This window comes from Alexandromys fortis, unplaced genomic scaffold (assembly GCF_014885135.2).
Source record: "Alexandromys fortis isolate MF-2015 unplaced genomic scaffold, M_Fortis_MF-2015_v1.1 scaffold_36, whole genome shotgun sequence".
Lineage (NCBI taxonomy): Eukaryota > Metazoa > Chordata > Mammalia > Rodentia > Cricetidae > Alexandromys > Alexandromys fortis.
Genome location: NW_026067915.1, coordinates 11,204,088 through 11,220,647, shown reverse-complemented (window position 1 = coordinate 11,220,647; position 16,560 = coordinate 11,204,088). Strand labels below are relative to the sequence as shown.

General features: G+C 47.9%; 1 protein-coding gene across 3 annotated transcripts; it reads left to right on the top strand.

Moving 5' to 3' along the window:
- Nucleotides 1-5,051: 5,051 nt before the first annotated feature.
- On the top strand, nt 5,052-7,483 carry Ccrl2 (C-C motif chemokine receptor like 2). 3 transcript variants are annotated; one of them, XM_050139231.1, is made up of 3 exons: nt 5,052-5,309; nt 5,808-5,943; nt 6,284-7,483. In XM_050139231.1, the coding sequence occupies exon 3, from the start codon at nt 6,295-6,297 to the stop codon at nt 7,363-7,365; it is 1,071 nt and encodes a 356-aa protein (XP_049995188.1). In that variant the 5' UTR covers nt 5,052-5,309; nt 5,808-5,943; nt 6,284-6,294; the 3' UTR covers nt 7,366-7,483. The 3 variants fall into 3 exon arrangements, with proteins under 3 accessions (XP_049995188.1, XP_049995187.1, XP_049995186.1); XM_050139230.1 differs by lacking the exon at nt 5,052-5,309 and adding an exon at nt 5,316-5,486; XM_050139229.1 differs by lacking the exon at nt 5,052-5,309 and adding an exon at nt 6,028-6,161 and having other exon boundaries at nt 5,316-5,943.
- Nucleotides 7,484-16,560: the final 9,077 nt, after the last annotated feature.

The window sequence follows — 16,560 nt, the reverse complement described above, 5'->3', positions numbered from 1 at the left end:
GAGAACTAGGGGGTGTGCTTGCGTTACCATGCCGAGATCTTTTCACATGGTTTCTGGGGACTGACTAGAGCCACCTTTCCAGTCACTTCCGTGGCTTTTGTTAACCTCTGCTTGCAGAAGCAGCATTTCTTATTCAGGTGAGATATGGTTGATAGTGGTTGATGTGGTTGATAGTCTCACCCAGCCCAACCCTGTGAGAACTGGAGAGTGACTAACTTACTAGGGAAGACGGAAAAGAGGGGTAGCTGGAGGAGTGGGGCTGGGAGGACAGCTCAGCTCCTCCCTGACCTTCTCTGCACTTAGGTGACAGTAGGGGAGTAGCCGGCCAAATGATCACGTGCAGCAACAGGCAGTGTGGCCTCACAGGACATGTGACTTCCTCTTTGAAATATGCTCAAGCCCCCGCCTGGGTTCACTGGGCTTACAACACTGTGGGTTTGGAAATTTTCATTTCCATTTCTTGTTATTTGGGGTAAGCATAATTTTTAGGAAGTCTAGAGCCCTCCAGAGCCACAGAGGATGCTGTGGGACCTGCCCAAATGCCCTCTTTGGGACCATTGCGTCTGCCTCCCTCATTCTGTCCTCCAGGTAGTGAGTGCCACCTCCCAGGAGAAAGCTAAGGACAATGGCTGATGTGAGACTGTAGGAACATGACCTGATCACTGAGGTTCACAATAGCTCTTCAGAGTGACCACAGCTCCACAGCTGTAGGGTCAGCTAAGAGGTCAGTAGTTACCACATGATGGTCCCTTCTTCTTCTGCTGCCCGGGGCTGCCTTGCTTTATCCTCTATAGACAAGTCTGCTGGAAACCCCTGCATGACAAGCTTTTTGGTCACACTTTGGAACCCAATCCAGAGTCTGACTCTTGATCCCAGTGTTCTTTCATGGAAAGTCAGTCACAGGTCAGCAGACAAGAAAACGCCATGCTCGTGAGTTCCAATACTTCTCCTTATCTAGTCCCAACTCTGGGGCACAAACAAATGACCCTGGAATTATAACACATGGCTCTTTACTCTTCCGGTCTGCTGCTCAGTAATGGATACATAAATGATAGGTATAGATAGGTGATAAATAATAGATATGTAGTAGATGCTGAGATAGTATTTAGATAATATAGATTATAGAGAGATAGACATGAGAATGCAGATATTTGAAGGGAATAGATTAAGGTATCATATTTCTAAGCAGCTCATCTCTCATTATCAAGATAGACCCCTGAGAATGACATCGTTCAGCGCTCATCTTTCCAGCATTTCCCATCCTGACACTGAGTGGAATGGAATGTGCCAGTCAGAAACCACACCAGCAGCTTGAACAGGAGACATTATATAGAGAGGGTTACTAACTGAGGGGATGGGCTACTGTAGAGAGTACGGAGAACTCTAATGTGCCCAGGAACGACACTGCAGAAGCTGCCATGGCAGCCAGGCTGCCTTGGCGCACCCAAAGAAGGGGACTTGGAAGACGTCCAGGGCCCTTCTCCATGAATGGCTGGTGCACTGGATGTATCCTTTACTTTTACAATCAAGAATTAAGTCAGGAATGGTGGTGGCACACGCCATTAGTCCCAGTCCTAGATCCGGCAGAGACAGGCCGATCTCTGTGCATTCAGGGCCAACCAGGACTACACAGTGAGACCTGGGTAGAATGTCAGTAAACTAGAAGACTGTCTCTGAATCTTTGGTAAAAGCATTGCTTCCTCTGAAGTAAGAACTTTGTAACAAGGAAATAGACTGCCTGTTGTTCAAGGGACCTGATTCTTTGCGGCTTCCCTGCCTGTCCTCTCAGTCTCTTGCCCCTTCTATCCTATTCCCTCTGCTTGACCCTGCAGACCCTCTTGCCTACCAACTATCAACACAATTTACCTATTTTTGTCTGTCTTTATCTGTTGGATATGAGCTCTTGGAAGGTGAAAACTTTTGCCTCTTCTGTTCACTGATTTTATCATCTCCTGCCTCTGGAGCAGGGCTGAGTGAGTGCTGGGCCTGTAGCAATGTTTGTTGAAAGAAGTGGCTGACTTGCATGGAGGAGGGGACAGGTAAGCACATGATCTAACGCCTAAGACTGACAGCAGGGTTGAGTTGCAGTGATTAGGAGGAACTCAGACCTTCAACGCTAAGATCTCGTGAGCCTCGTACCAAAACTTTAGAAGGTGCTTTGGTTTGACAAGGAAGGATGCTGTGGCTTCAGTAAAGGCCACCTGAATGAAGACTCGCGTGTAAAAAGGAAAGGACCTCCAGAAGGTGGAACCTAGAGGAAGGTCGTGGGGTGACGGTGGCTGTACTTGAAGGGAATGGTTGAGTCCCAGCCCCTTTCCCTCTCCCTCCCTCCCCAGCTAACACTAGGCGGTCAGCTGTCTCTGCCATTTGCTCCCACCATGAAGCACTGCCTTGGCACGGCCCCAGAGGCGGCGGACAGAGTGAGCATGGACCGAAACTTCAGAAAGTCAAAATAAGCTTTTCTTCCCTTTTAAACGTGATTGTCTCAAATGTTGCATCAGTGATGGAAAACTGACCAAGACGACCAAGACAAGTTTCCATGTGCGTTCAGAGGCCAAAGCAAGCTTTCCCTGGACCTCTGGGTGGGAGATGTAGCTTCTTCTTTCCCATAGGCTTCAAGACAAGCAACAAGAAACACTGGTGAGGATGGGAAGAGCCGGGAACCTTACATTCTGGGTGGGAATGTGAGCTGGTATAGCCAAGATGGAAATCAGTGTGACAACTGGGCGGGGGTTGAGGGAGGGGTGACTCAGGGATAGAGCACTTGACCAGCATGTGGTCCTAGGCTGCCTCCCCATCAGTGACAGAAAACAACATCACATTAGAAGTTAAAACAAACAAACAAAAACAAAGCAACTGCCATGTGACCCGGCTGTGCCACTCTTGGGGAGATACCCAAATGACGCTGTCACCAGACCTCAGAGATACTTGCACAACCATCCTTACTGCTGCCCTATTCTTAGCCTCTAGGAAATGGAGCCAGTCTAGATGCCCAACGACAGATGAACGGATAAGGAAACTGTGGTGTGTAGACACAACGGAATTTTATCCAGCCAGGAAGGAAGATGAAACTATTACATGTGCAGGGAAAGGAAACTGAAAGGTGTGACGTAAAGTGAAATAAAGCCAAACTCTTGCATATGTGGAATCTAGCTCTAAATGTGTGTGTGAGAGAGCGTGCGTATGTATGTGTTTGTTTGTGTATATGTGTGTGCATGTGTGTAGGTGAGTGTGCGTGTGAGTGTGTGTATGTGTGTGTTTGTATGTGTGCATATGTGTGTATGTGTGTGTGAGTGTGCGTGTGTGAGTGTGTATATGTGTGTGTTTGTGTGTGTGTGTGATATGAGACGAGACTAAAAAGGAGGCAATGAGAGGAGAGGATGAGATCTTAGGGAAAGAACAAGAGAAATGTTGGGTCCACAGGGGTCCCGCAAAGATGGGGGACAGACCACCAAAGTCTATTAAACCAGAAGCAAACTTTATTCCAGAAAAAAAATAAAAATAAAAAAATAAATCTCCATGGGGCACAAAAGCTTATCAGCTAGCTGAGATCATAGCCAGGGCTGGGCTTGTAAGGCCGTGGCAATGGGCTGTTTCCCAACTCCCCTTTTTATAGCAAGAAGCAAGCATTAGGCGTGAACAAAAAATTTTTACAATCTCAAGGTAGAACTCAGATTCAAATACAAACTGCCGACCCTCAGTTTGCAGAGGGCCGCTTCAGCCTTGCAGACAGAGCTATGGGCTGTAAAGCAGAGTAGCCCACTGTTAATAGTTAATCCTTAAGCTGCTGAGAAAGCTGTCGACAGCCTGCTCTCCTTCTCCTAGGCTTACAAGTTTACATTTCTTTATTCTGGAATCTACATTTCTATATTCTTATTCTTGGACTCTTTTAAGAAAGAAGGGGTGATAGAATCCACGTGACATGAAAGCAGAAGGAGAAACCGTTGAAAGGACCACTAAGAAGGGACGGGGAACTAGGCAGAGCACTGTGGCTAAGGACAGAGAAGACAAAGACCAGTGACACGTGTGTATGAGTATGTCATGACGAAACACAATATTTTGTATGCTAATTTGAAAAAAAAAAAAAACCCTGTGGCCTGAGTGTGGACAGACAGGATGCTGGGAATCAAGCAAAAATAAAACAATACTGAAAGTGGAGGCCACAGTGACGGAGCAGTTGGAATGCTCCTGAATTTACAGATGATTCCTTTTCCTGGAGACATTTTCGATTTCTCATCATCGTGCGACACAAAGCACATAGGGTACCTGCTACCCACACCCACTTTCCCATCCAAGGAGCAGTGTGTACATCTGTGAATCTGTCCCCCGTCTGGGAGTGAACTATGAGCCACTTAGTCTACTCACTCACAGGCCAGGTGTCACAGTGTGACTCCGAGGCATCTAGCTGCAGAGGGCAGAGATCTCAGGAGGAGGGTGACAGCTGACATGACCCTTGCTGTAGCCACATCCACGAATAGACAGAGCATCCTAAGGCCTGGCGAGTCCCACTCACCCCTAAATGCTCTCTCCTGCAGGGGAGAGGCCTTATTGGGAAGCTCCTCCATTCTGGGTTCTCACCGTACCAACCCGTGTCTCTGTTTCTGCCTGGATGCTAGGAGCTTAAAGCTCAATTCTGCTTATCTGGGCTCTGTTCTTTCTTACTAGTCTCCTCAGTATCGATTTCTACTTTTATAGGTTCACTTTTGGTATCACGTGTATCAGACCCATTGTTGCTAATGCAAAGGAAACATCAACTGACCCCCAGATTAGTTCAGTTATGGTTGCAAAGAGTCCTTGCCCTTTGGGCAGTTCGTATATTTTTTTTCCAGCTCTTCCAGGTTCCTGTTCTACAATCCTCATCTTCAAGCGGCATCTCTCTCCTCTGCCCTTTCCCGCCACTCCAAAGCCTGTCGTCATCCCCGTCCTCCAGGTGAAGTTAAGCTTCATCTCCTCCCTGATCGTGCCCACACACCCTCACACAGGATTTTCTTCTGGGGCTTCCCCTGAGCAGGTCCGCGGTCCAGTGGCCACTGCTTCCTTCCGGCTGCCTGCGGCTCTCTACTTTCCTCAGCAGGGAGGTCGACGCTCCTTCTCCGCCCCACCCTGTTCCCAATTTCTTTTCCTGCTGACGTCCCTCCAGCGCCCGAGCTCCCCAGATCATTTTTAGCACTCTGTTCAACAGGAAAAGCACATAGCTCTTCTCAAAGACAGCAGGAAAACAAACAAACAAAACCCAACACCCACCACTCCCTGTTCTTCCCTGCAGGTCACCGGTGCTGGGACAGCTGCCTTTGAGGGTCAGGACTTTGGTGAGTATGGACACTTTCGCGCTCTGGAAGCTGTTATCTACTCAGAGAACTTCTGTCTGAAACCCAGGAGGCGGGGCGGCGGAGCGCAGCTTCTGACGTCACCCTCTTATTATCACTGGGAGCAGGCTTGACTTAGCACCCTTATCTGAGACAGCCTGGAGGACAGCTGGCTAAAAGGTACCTGGAAGTCAAACATGGGATACTGGGAAAGGGAGAGACGAAAGCAACTTCTCAGTTTCTCCGAGGCTGACAGAGGCTCCTGAGAGAGACTTCAGAACTTCATTCCAGCTGGCTCTTGAAGCTGTGCCTGGAAGGGGCCAGCCTCCGAGGGATAAACAGTGCTGTCTCTAGCTCCTTGGGGTCAGGAGCAGTCTGTCCAGAAGGAAGTGCTGTTTCCTTGACCCCAGTGTTCCCACAGCCCCCTGGATGGCAGATCTTGGGGCTGTACCCTTCTCCACTCTTGGGAACTCAGTCAAGTGGTTATCTTTATCTCGCTAGTTGTCCACGTGTTTGGCCAGTACGGTTTCACTTTTGCAAACATCTGTTTATGTCCCTGGAGAGGAAAATATCAAGCAGCCTGCCCCAAGACCGCCGCGCCGCTGCTTTAGCTGTTTCATTTCAAGCCGTGAGCAAGGTAAGGAAACTTTTTTTTTTAATAGCTGGGAAGTAGGAGGGGCACCGACTTCTCAGGTTGTTTTTTAACTCTTTGTCTTCTTAGATCCTAGCTCCTAGTAAGCGAATCTCATTTTAACCAAAAGAAATGAAGTGACTGTAATGTCCCCGCGTCCTTTTGTGCCTGGCAGAGCTGTCACATTCCCAGCACAGACCCTGGGTGTTGTAGATTATTTTAAGGTATGTTATGGGCTCCTAATGAGTAGAATGAGCACAGCCGCCACTGTGGGAGCGGGGGCAGACTTACTTCAAACCTTTTGCTCTAGGATGGAGGGGAGACATAATCTCTGATTTCCCCACAGGGCAGCCCGAGATGGATAATTCCACGGTGGCCCCAGAGGACGACTATGATGTTTTCATAAAGGATGACCTGGACTGTTGTGTGACAGAGAAACCCCTCATCCCCGAGCTTGTCTCCGCCCAGCAGGTACTACGGTTCTGCTGCGCTGTGTTTGCGGTGGGTCTCCTGGACAACGCCTTGGCTGCGTTTATGCTGGTGCGATACAAAGGACTCAAGAATGTGGGGACCATCTACCTTCTAAACCTGGCAGCTGCGAATTTGTGTTTTCTGTTCCCCCTGCCGTTCTGGGCACACGCGGCTGCCCTTGGGGAAAGCCCTGGCAATGGGACTTGTAGCGTTCTTGTTGGCCTCCATTCCACAGGCTTATACAGCGAGACGTTTTTCAACATCCTTCTCCTCGTGCAAGGGTACAAGGTGTTTTCCCAGGGGAGGCTGGCCTCCACCCTCACATCGGTGCCTGGTAGTGTTGTTACAAGTATCCTGGCATGGGTCATAGCTATTGCACTCTCTTTGCCTGAATCTGTGCTCTATCGGCCTCAGAGGGAAAGAGAGAAACCCAAGTGTGCCTTTGGCAAACCTCACTTTTTGCCAATTGAAGAGCCATTCTGGAAGCATTTTCTGACTTTAAAGATGAACATTTTGGTTCTTGGTTTTCCTCTGTTGGTGTTTATTTTCTGCTGTGGGCAAATGAGGAAAACGCAGACCACCAGGGAGAGGCAGAACGATCTTCGAAAGCTTGCGCTCGTCATAACGGGTGTGTTCCTTTGGATGTGGGCACCGTACTGTGTTGTGCTTTTCCTGTTCGAGTTCCGGGAACACTCGTCCCTGCAGGATGAGAACAGCTACCACCTGGAAGCAAGCATTCAGGTCACACAGCTCATTGCCACCGCCCACTGCTGTGTTAACCCTCTCATTTGCTTGCTTCTTAACAAGGCTTTCACGAAATATCTCTGCAGCCTGTTCCCGAGGTGCAATGATGCCCCGTTTCAAAGGCACGGGAACTCTCAGCGAGCTACGCCAAGGAGTGGTCATGACCAGACAATTGAACTCTACCATAGTGTGCCTCAGAGGCAGGATACATAAACATCGATATTCCTGTCTCTTTGGATTATTTTATGGAATTTTTACATGTTTGTACAAAAATAGAATATAAGAAGAAAGAGGACTGGTTAATAAATATTTATTTGTAACTATTGGGTTTGTCTCTGGCACGGGGCTAAGCTGTTTATAAAGGTGAACTTCATCTTCCTTCTCACTGCTTGTCTATAGTGTGGGCGCTTTTAGTCCCGTAGCTCTAAGAAACGGAGGCTTGGTCATTTGTCCAATGTTACATAACTACAAAGCGGTAGAACCAAGAGCAAACCCAGAGATCACTGCCCTAGAACCTCTAAGTTGTCCAAGTGTGCCAGGCATTCATAATTATCAGCCAGGGGTGATGGCATATATATATCTGTAATCCCAGCACCCTAGGAGGCTGAGGCAGAAGGATTTCCACAAATGTAATGGTAACCTGGGCAGCACAACAAGACCTCCCCAACTTGGTTTTTGTTCCTGTTGAACAAATGAATATGTATTTCTAAAGCCCAGTTTGAAGGTTGGGGTGTAGTTCAGTTGGTAGAAGGTCAGCCTTGCCTCGCAGTCTTTGGTCTCCGGTGCAGCATGGACCTAGCATGGTTGCGCACTTTTTTTTTTTTTTTTTTTTTTTTTGAGACAGAATTTCTCTATGTAGCGTTGCAGGCTGTCCTGGAACTTTCTTTATAGACCAGGCTGGCCTTGAATTCAGAGATTCCCCTGCCTCCTAAATCCTGGGACTAAAGGCATATGCCCCCATGCCCAGCTCCATGGTGCACAACTTAGAAGCAAACATTAGCATAGAAGCAGTTTTTCAGGCACATGCTCCCTCAGGCCATGAAAAGAACTGACTTCATGACGGAGGCTGTGGAAACCAAAGGTAAGGTGATCGGTCCTGTGGGTACCCACGGCGGCTAGCCACCATACCCAAGCTTCCCTGGTTCTTCCAGCCCATGGGTCTTCCAAGGTTTTAGAGTCACTTGCTGCTGACTGTAACACAAAGGCGGAAACCTAATGAGAGTAGATGTCAAAGTATGTCTAGAAACGTTGGATTAAATGAGCGCTGTGACCTTTGAAATATAACACATACCTCGGGCCTCATTAGCCTCTGACTGCAAAGAATTTCCACTTCCTTTTGTAGCTGAGTTACACGGCAGGCTTCCACCCGCCAGGCAGCAAGGCCAGCTCTTTACCCAGGTTACATGCTACACCTGAGATCTCTGAATGGCCCCTCTCTCTGCCTCTGGAGTTCAGAGCTGGACACCACACTCCATCCGGGCTGAGGGCTTGTGGCCACAGCTCTTCTTCTAGGGTTAAGATGGGGACACAGGCCTCAAAGGAAGTTGGGGGCGAGCACAGGCAGAGAATAAGGAGAGCATTCACCCAGGGGTCCTTTCCAGGACAAAGGATTCTCCCGGGTCATAGGTCAATGGCGGTCATCATCATCACAGAAGGAAGGAAAAAGAAAAGAAGGCCAGCACCCGGCTCCATGACTGAAGGAACTTGCTGTGTTAGCCTGGTGGCCTGAGTTCAACCTCTGGAGCCAGCAGAGAGGGAGGAGAGAGCGAACTCTGAAAAAGTGTCCTCCAACTTCCACGTGTGTGCTTGTACATGCGCACACACACACACACACACACACACTGGCATGCGCGCACGTGTCACTCCCCAGCCCCAGCCCCAGCGTACACATCTAAAAGAAGTTTTGAAAGAAAGAAACTGATGATGGCATCTCCAAGTAACTAAAGCTGGAATTCTTGTACCCTGCTGGGGAGAATTTAAAATGACACAACCAGTTTGGGGAGAGATGCAAGTTTCCTAGTTACCAGTCATTCCTCTTCTCCTTGTTAAATTTTATTTATTTATGTACCTTTTTATTTTAAGTCTATGAGTGCTCTGCCTGCATTTATGCCTACACACCAGAAGAGAGGATTAGATCCTATTCTAGATGGTTGTGAGCCACCGTGCACTTGTTGGTATTGAACTCAGGACCCCAGAATCTCTGAAAGAGCGGTCAGTGCTCTTAACCACTGAGTCATTTCTCCAGCCCCCGTCATTCCACTTTTAAATGCTTACCCAAGAAAAATGAGGATGAAAACCTGCCTGTACACACACCGTACATGGACCTTCACAAAAGCTGTATTTATATAGTCGTAAAGTGCTGCTGATCCACCTGCCCCTCAACAGATGGATGGAGAAACAGGAGCAGACTGCGGGATCCCACAGCTTCAGGTGTGAAGTCCTAAAAGGCAGAGCAACAGATGACTTCAGCTCAGTTAGACATTTTAAATTTCTGATATGTTTATTTTTATTTCGATACAATTTTAGAAAACACAAACTAACTTGGTCAGTGGGTGTTAAGGATGCTTAATTAGGAGGGTATGGGATACAATGCGAAGAGTACAAGGACATTAGGGGCCTAGTGGATATGTTTGTTATCTGTGCTGTTTTCACTAGCCGTTACATGTGCCTTACCAACTTACCAAACTTACCAAACTGGGGATTTTAAACATGTGATCTATTATGTATCAAGCGTGCCCCATATGGTTGATCTTCAAAGCCTCCGAGGCACACCAGTGTGTTAGTGCAAGCCATCTCGGAACACAGCCTAGGGTCCTCTGCTGCTCAGGCTTCCATCCCATGCTCAAATAGAGTTCCCCAGCAGCGTAAGGGATGCCTGTCCATGGACCACACCATCCCATCCCTACCTCTGACTGGGGGGGAGGAGAATGCGGATGGCACCCCACAGGAAGTGCAGTTGCAAGAGAGAGATTTAGGGAAACGGTATGGGTGGAAAGTTCAAGAGAGTTTGGCTGAGAATATAATCTCTACATGGATTTAAGGAAGTGGGTCTGGGCTCTCCACCCACGTCTATTCTGTGTTAAACAGAAGTGCTAGAGGAAAACCCAGCATTCACTAAGACTTACTGACAGGGATGAACATCAGCCTTGTCTGAATTTCCAGGGTGAAATTCAGAAAGTGGAAAGACTTGGAAACTCTAATGGGAGCCATAAGTAAGGCAGATGCTGAGAACCAAGAGTAGGGTGTGGTATCCTCAAAACTAAATCTAGCAAGACCTTCCTTTTGTGTCAGACCAAGCAGACTGTTCCCTAAAAATAAAAACAATACTTGTGGACCAGTGAGATGACTCCGAGGGTGAAGGTACTTATTATCACAGCTGATGACCCGAGCTGGGTCCCTGGGATCCACGGGGTGGAAGGAGAGAGCCAACTCTCATAGGTTGTCTTCTGACCTCTATTTGTGTGCTTTTGTAGACACACATACACGCATACGCACACACATACACCCATGCATGTATGCACAGACACACGAATAAAAATGTCATAAAAATTAAAAATAACATTAGTTTTTCTATTTTCCCACAAATACTGTAATAAAACTTAACACACAGTAGAAAGCAAACAGAAAATGGCTAGTATAGTTAAAAACCATCCAGGGCTTCTGTTTTGCTTGCAAGTTATTTGCCAGTAGAAGAAACCGCTGGTTGACTCTGTCTATGAGGAAGGCTCATCACTTTGGGACCAACTGTAGAATGCTGCAGTAGGCATGGGTGAGGGCATTGCCAGCCAGCAACCTTCAATCTTACCATGGCAGCCATACAAAGACAGACCTTCCTGTGTTCGGGCACCGAAATCCAGCCTTCCGGCCCTCCAGACCACATTGCTAGGGAAGGGACCACACGTTCCCAGGAAAGGGCGTAACCATCCTGGCAGGAATGAAGACATGTGTACCTCTCTCTTTTTGGATCTCAGACTACCGAAACAATGAAGGGAACTGGAATTTTCCAGGAATCTCATGATAGAGAAGGGGGAGCTGGTGTCAGCTAGATGGGGAACTTGTCCTCTGGGAAGAGATTTCACACAGTTCTGAACACTGGTCAGACCACCTGGTAGGTGAGACTGGACTGAAGATAATGATGATGTTTGGGACCACACTTTGACCAGGTGTGGTTATACAGAGCTCTTGCCCACTATTTAAATCTGAACCGCGTGTCAGGACCCCAAGTATAGACTTGGGTGACAGTGTCACTGTGTTACCCGGTTTATTAGGAGAGGAGCGTGAGCCTTGACAGACTCCTAACAAACCAGGCTTGGTTTGTCTTCAATTGTCCCCAACTGGTCCTCAACAAGTCAATTATACAAAGAAGAAATGGTAAGAAGCAGGACAGAGGGGGGGAGAGAGAGAGAGAGAGAGAGAGAGAGAGAGAGAGAGAGAGAGAGAGAGAGAGAGAGAGAGAGATTAGATTAATATGGCCACATTGGGAAGAACAACAAAGAGCTCCCATGTCTTCCTTTGCCTCTCTGGACCCTAATCCGAGGCTTTGGTGAGAGTAGAAGGCAAGAGGCCTGCAGCACGGCAGTCTGGGTTAGGATGGAGCTCTGCCCGTTGTCCTAGCTCACTTCTGCTGCAAGTCTAAATGTGGCTTGCTTGTCAGGGCCCACATTCTGAAGCCAGCAACTCTGGGTAGCAAGGACACCTCCGAAGACTGTACAGAGGGTCCCAGAGCCCTCTCACCTATCTGAATGGCACTGTGTGACACCCTGTGAGTTTTCCCGGTGCAGTGGTACTGCTTCTGCCTTGTGTGGGATGGGGTAGAGAAGCATAGGGGGCAGCGTAGTAAGCCAGGGCTCTGCCTGATTGGAATTATGTGTGCCTACCTTTCCATAACACTCTGAGCAGCCTAGCTCCTTTACCTACACGTGATATGCACACATGCCTCTCTCTCTCTGAAAAATGCAGCTAACAACCTCAGACCCCACCTTCATCAGGCTATACCTACACCCCCCTCTCAAGAATAGGATATGTTTCTCTTCTCTATCAAGTTCTGACAGTTTCTGTTCAAAAATACTCCTAATACATCTTAGCTGAGGGCAAGTTCATCAAGCCTAAACTGGATTTGAGCACATGTGCATTAAAGGCAAAACCATGTCCTCAAGTTTTAGGGACAATCTCCCATGCTCTAGTTGCTTTTCTGACCTAAAGCAAGGTGGGGAGGAAAGACTTTATTTGGCCTACAGGTTACAGTCTGTCAGTGAGGGAAGCCAAGGCAGGAATCCGGAACTGAAGCAGAGACAATGGAGGATCACTGCTTGCTGCCCCTTAATTGTTCTGATACCTTGATTGTACAGCCAAGAACCACCTGCCCAGGGGTGGTGTGGTCCACAGGGGGCTGGACCACCTGCCCAGGGATGGTGTGGTCCACAGGAGGCGGGACCACCTGCCCAGGGATGGTGTGGTCCACAGGAGGCTGGACCCTCCAACATCAATTAGAAATCAAGAACATGCCCCACAGATGTGCCCGGAAGTCAATCTGATGGAGACAGTTCCTCAGCTGAGACTGCCTATTTCTAGGTATGTCTAGGTTTGTGTCAAGCTGACAAAAACTAACCAGAGCACCCTGTTTATCATCTTATGTCTGTGCAAATGATTAAAATCAGACGCATTTAGGAAAGAGACATGCACTGTTGAAAAAAATGATTGTATGACTTACTCTATCAGTCAAAACAGAGAACTGCCCTCTGTATCCCCCTAGTCACCAAACTCATCCTTCTCCTGAATCTAGTCAAGGGAGGTACAAAACCAATAATTGGCGCCCTTGAGTGTCGTCACTCATGAGGCCGCTGCTCCTCTCAGTGTATTCTGGACTTTTCTATTGCTTTGCTTTAAATGAAGTTTCCTTGTGATTTCTGCAAATTTGTACATATTTTCATTTCAGTTATATGAATAACTGGGAAACGCTTGGCCCTTACCCCTACCGTGGGTAACAGGGCATTCGTTAGGCATGGACTCCTCCTGTTCTTTCCATCTTAGGAAGATGGGAAGGCATGATTTTTCTCAGAAGGTTTGGTTCACAGCGAAGGAGAAGCCTGATGGACCATTTTTGGCTTTCTTCAGACAGTTTTATGAACTGGAAGCAGAAGACGGGTAAGGAAGGGCGGGCTGGGAAAGGCAGGACCTGCCCTGAGTTCCTCTGGCTCAGGAAATGTGTTCTCACACTGTGACTTCGGGTCAGCTTCTGCCTTCTCTTCCTTCTCCCCTGTTCCCTGGCCCAGAGAGAGTGGAAGGCATTGTATCTGTATGTTTGAACATTTTCCAGTGTTAGCATGCCACCAGGAAGCAACACCCTTAACTCAGCAAAGAGGAAATGGAAGCTAAGGGGCCTTGTTTAGATCTTCACTTGTTTGATTGTTTTCCTGCTGTGCAGTTAACCTAATTAAGCTCTTAAAAATTCAACATTTAAGACAAGGGGCCTGAGGTAGAATCACAAATCTAGAAAGCATTGCTTTGTTCTAGGTTTCTGAAGGCAAATATCTAACAGAATGTCGTTACCTTTCTGACATTCTTCCGCACGGGAGACAGAGGACAAGCAAGGGACCCGCTCAGGGACTGCAAGGGCCTTGGGAGACTTCCCTAGGACTTTGGTTCGTTGTACTATGATACGATCCTGGAAAAGCCTTGAGGCCCTGCCACAGGTAGAAACAGAAAATGATACTGCAGATAGGCTGTGTTGAATCCAAAGTTCAGAGCTCTCCCCAGGACATGGGTGTGAGAAAATGACAACATGACACTGAGCGGAATACACTCTGTGATAGTGACTGTGTGACTGATTTAGAAACGCGGTGTAGACACACCCCTGGGCCTGTCCCTAAGGGAGTTTCCAGAAAGGTTTCACTGAAGGGGGAAGATCCACTCTGAGATGGCAGCACCATCTCTTAGGCCGGGTTTCCCGGCTGAATAAAAAGGAGAAAGTGAGCTGAGCACCAGCATCCATGGCTCCCTGCTTCCTGGCTGGGACACAGTGTGACCAGCTGCCTCACACTCCTGCCCGCCTCAGTGTGGTAAGCTGCACCCTCAAACTGGGTGAGAACAAACAGTGTCTTCCTTGAACTGATTGGCCAGGCTTTTGCCACGGTAACTAGAAAAGTAAGAGAAGCACACACTCAGCTGAGTGTGAGGATGGACGACGCATGAGGCACGAGCCTGTGGGACCAGCATTGTGCAGGAGTGCCAGGATAGGTCTCGGACTTTACATGCACACATTTAGATTTTACATATATGTGTCTGTCTAAAATCATTCACTAGAGGTATTATTTAGGGATTTTCTCCCATAAGGCCATGAGAAGCACAGAGCCTCAGCAGCGTTCACAGATGCACGTTTCTCTCATCCACGTCAGAGTTCACAATTCTGATGACCAGAAAGTTTTCACTATAGCCCTAGCAAAGCGGAAGCCAAGGGGATGAATTTCCTCTTCTTTTTTCCCATCTATCCCTGCCTTAGCCAAGAGTCCCTACAGCCTCTAATATTCAGGGTATCATTCTTTCTTAAAAGTCAAGCAATATGTCTTCAGAATGCCCAGGACCTCCCTTAGGAGGACCACAGACCCTGAGAGCCTTGATGCCCCCTGGCTATTGCCTCCACCACCTCCCAGATTTCCCTTAGTTACCGCTCATCTTGGGGCTCCTGTCCTCTCTCCATGTGCTTCTCCCCTCAGCAGACAACATTCCAGGATCTTTGTTACCAAAGGAAAGGACAGGAAAGTCCACAAAGAGTGGCCATTCCTACATCCTAGGTATCACTGTTAAGACTCCAAGGGAATCAGCTCTGAGCTCTCACCCTTATTTCTCTTGGCCTTGCAAGAGGCTTCCCTAGTAGACACCAGTTCTAACACTGACTATCTGGCTCCACCCTGCCATTCAGACACTTGTGAGAATCTATTTTGGGGCATGGCACTGGAAGCCAGCAGGACTATCACTTTCAGTGTAAGGAGCAGGCTCATGCCCACAGCTGCTGAGGAGCCTGGAGACTTTACATTTGAAGCTGTGGGTCTGAGGTACCAAAGTGTGTGTACGTGTGTGTGTGTGTGTGTGTGTGTGTGTGTGTGTGTGTGTGTGTGCACAAAGGTGACTGCTGAAGTCAGGAGCATTGAATCCTCCTGGAGCTGGAATTACCTGTGGTTGTGGATTGTCCAACACACATACTGAGCCATCTCTCCAGCTCAATTACCTTTAAAACACACACACACACACACACACTCACACACACTGTTTTTATATAAATTGGAGAACTGGCTCAGTGGTTAAGAGCACTTGATGCTCTTACAGGGGACTCAGGTTCAGTTTTCAGAATCCAAATGATGGCTCATGACCATCTGTAGTTCCAGTTCCAAGGAATCTGACACTCTTCTGACCTCTGAGTGTGTCTGGCATGCACAGGGTTCACAGACATAAATGCATGAGAAAATACTCATACACACAAAATTCTAAAAATAATTTAAAACATTTCTTTTTCTTTTTCTTTGTGTGTGTGTGTGTGTGTGTGTGTGTGAGAGAGAGAGAGAGAGAGAGAGAGAGAGAGAGAGAGAGAGAGAGAGAGAGAGAGAATAGACTGTGTAGGTGCCCATGGAAGCCAGAAGAAGGTGTCAGATCCCCTGGAACTAAAACTATAGGTGCTAAGAGCCAAACTTGGGTCCTGTAGAAGAGCAGAAGACACACAACAACTGAGCCCTCTTTCCAGACCCTTAGTTACTTTTCCTGTTGCTATGACCAAACCCCTGGGGAAAAAAGCAACTTCAGGGAAGAAGGCTTTATTCTGGCTTAGAGTCTGAGTCCATTGTGGAGGAGTAGGAACAGTGCAGGCTACTCCACGGTGCCAACAGTGGTTGGCTGGTTCTCCACCTCAACTCTTAGAAGAACAGAAAGTGGGACTGGCTATGTGGGATCAGGCTACAAAACCCCAGTGCCCCACTTTCTCCAGCAGGATTCCACTTCCAAAAAGTTCTACATCCTTCCATAAGAGTGTTGTGACTGGGGACCATGTGTTGAAATGCATGAACCTATGGGGGGCATCTCATATTCAAACCACGCCCGGGACAGGGAAGAGCCTTGAAATAACTGGAAGTTCTGCTTCTGAAATGGAGGGGGTAGAGGGTCCTGCTAGCCCATCTCATTTACATTGTGCCATGGGACCTTATTTGGCATTGAAATAATGGGGATCAAATAGAAACTTTAAGAGTTTAAGTTGTCTAGCATGTCCATCTTTCTTCCATTTCCCATGTGCAAGTCTAACAAGCCCCAAATGAAGATTTCTACTTCACCCTGGGTTCAGACCAAGGGGCTAAATGGCACAGCCATTGCTTACCCATGGGGGCCACAGATGCAAGAGGGAGGCATCCTTCGTTGGTAAGCCAC

Bases quoted from the DNA above. Each gene is read 5' to 3' on its own strand.
- Ccrl2 (XM_050139231.1), top strand. From the start codon at position 6,295: ATGGATAATTCCACGGTGGCCCCAGAGGACGACTATGATGTTTTCATA.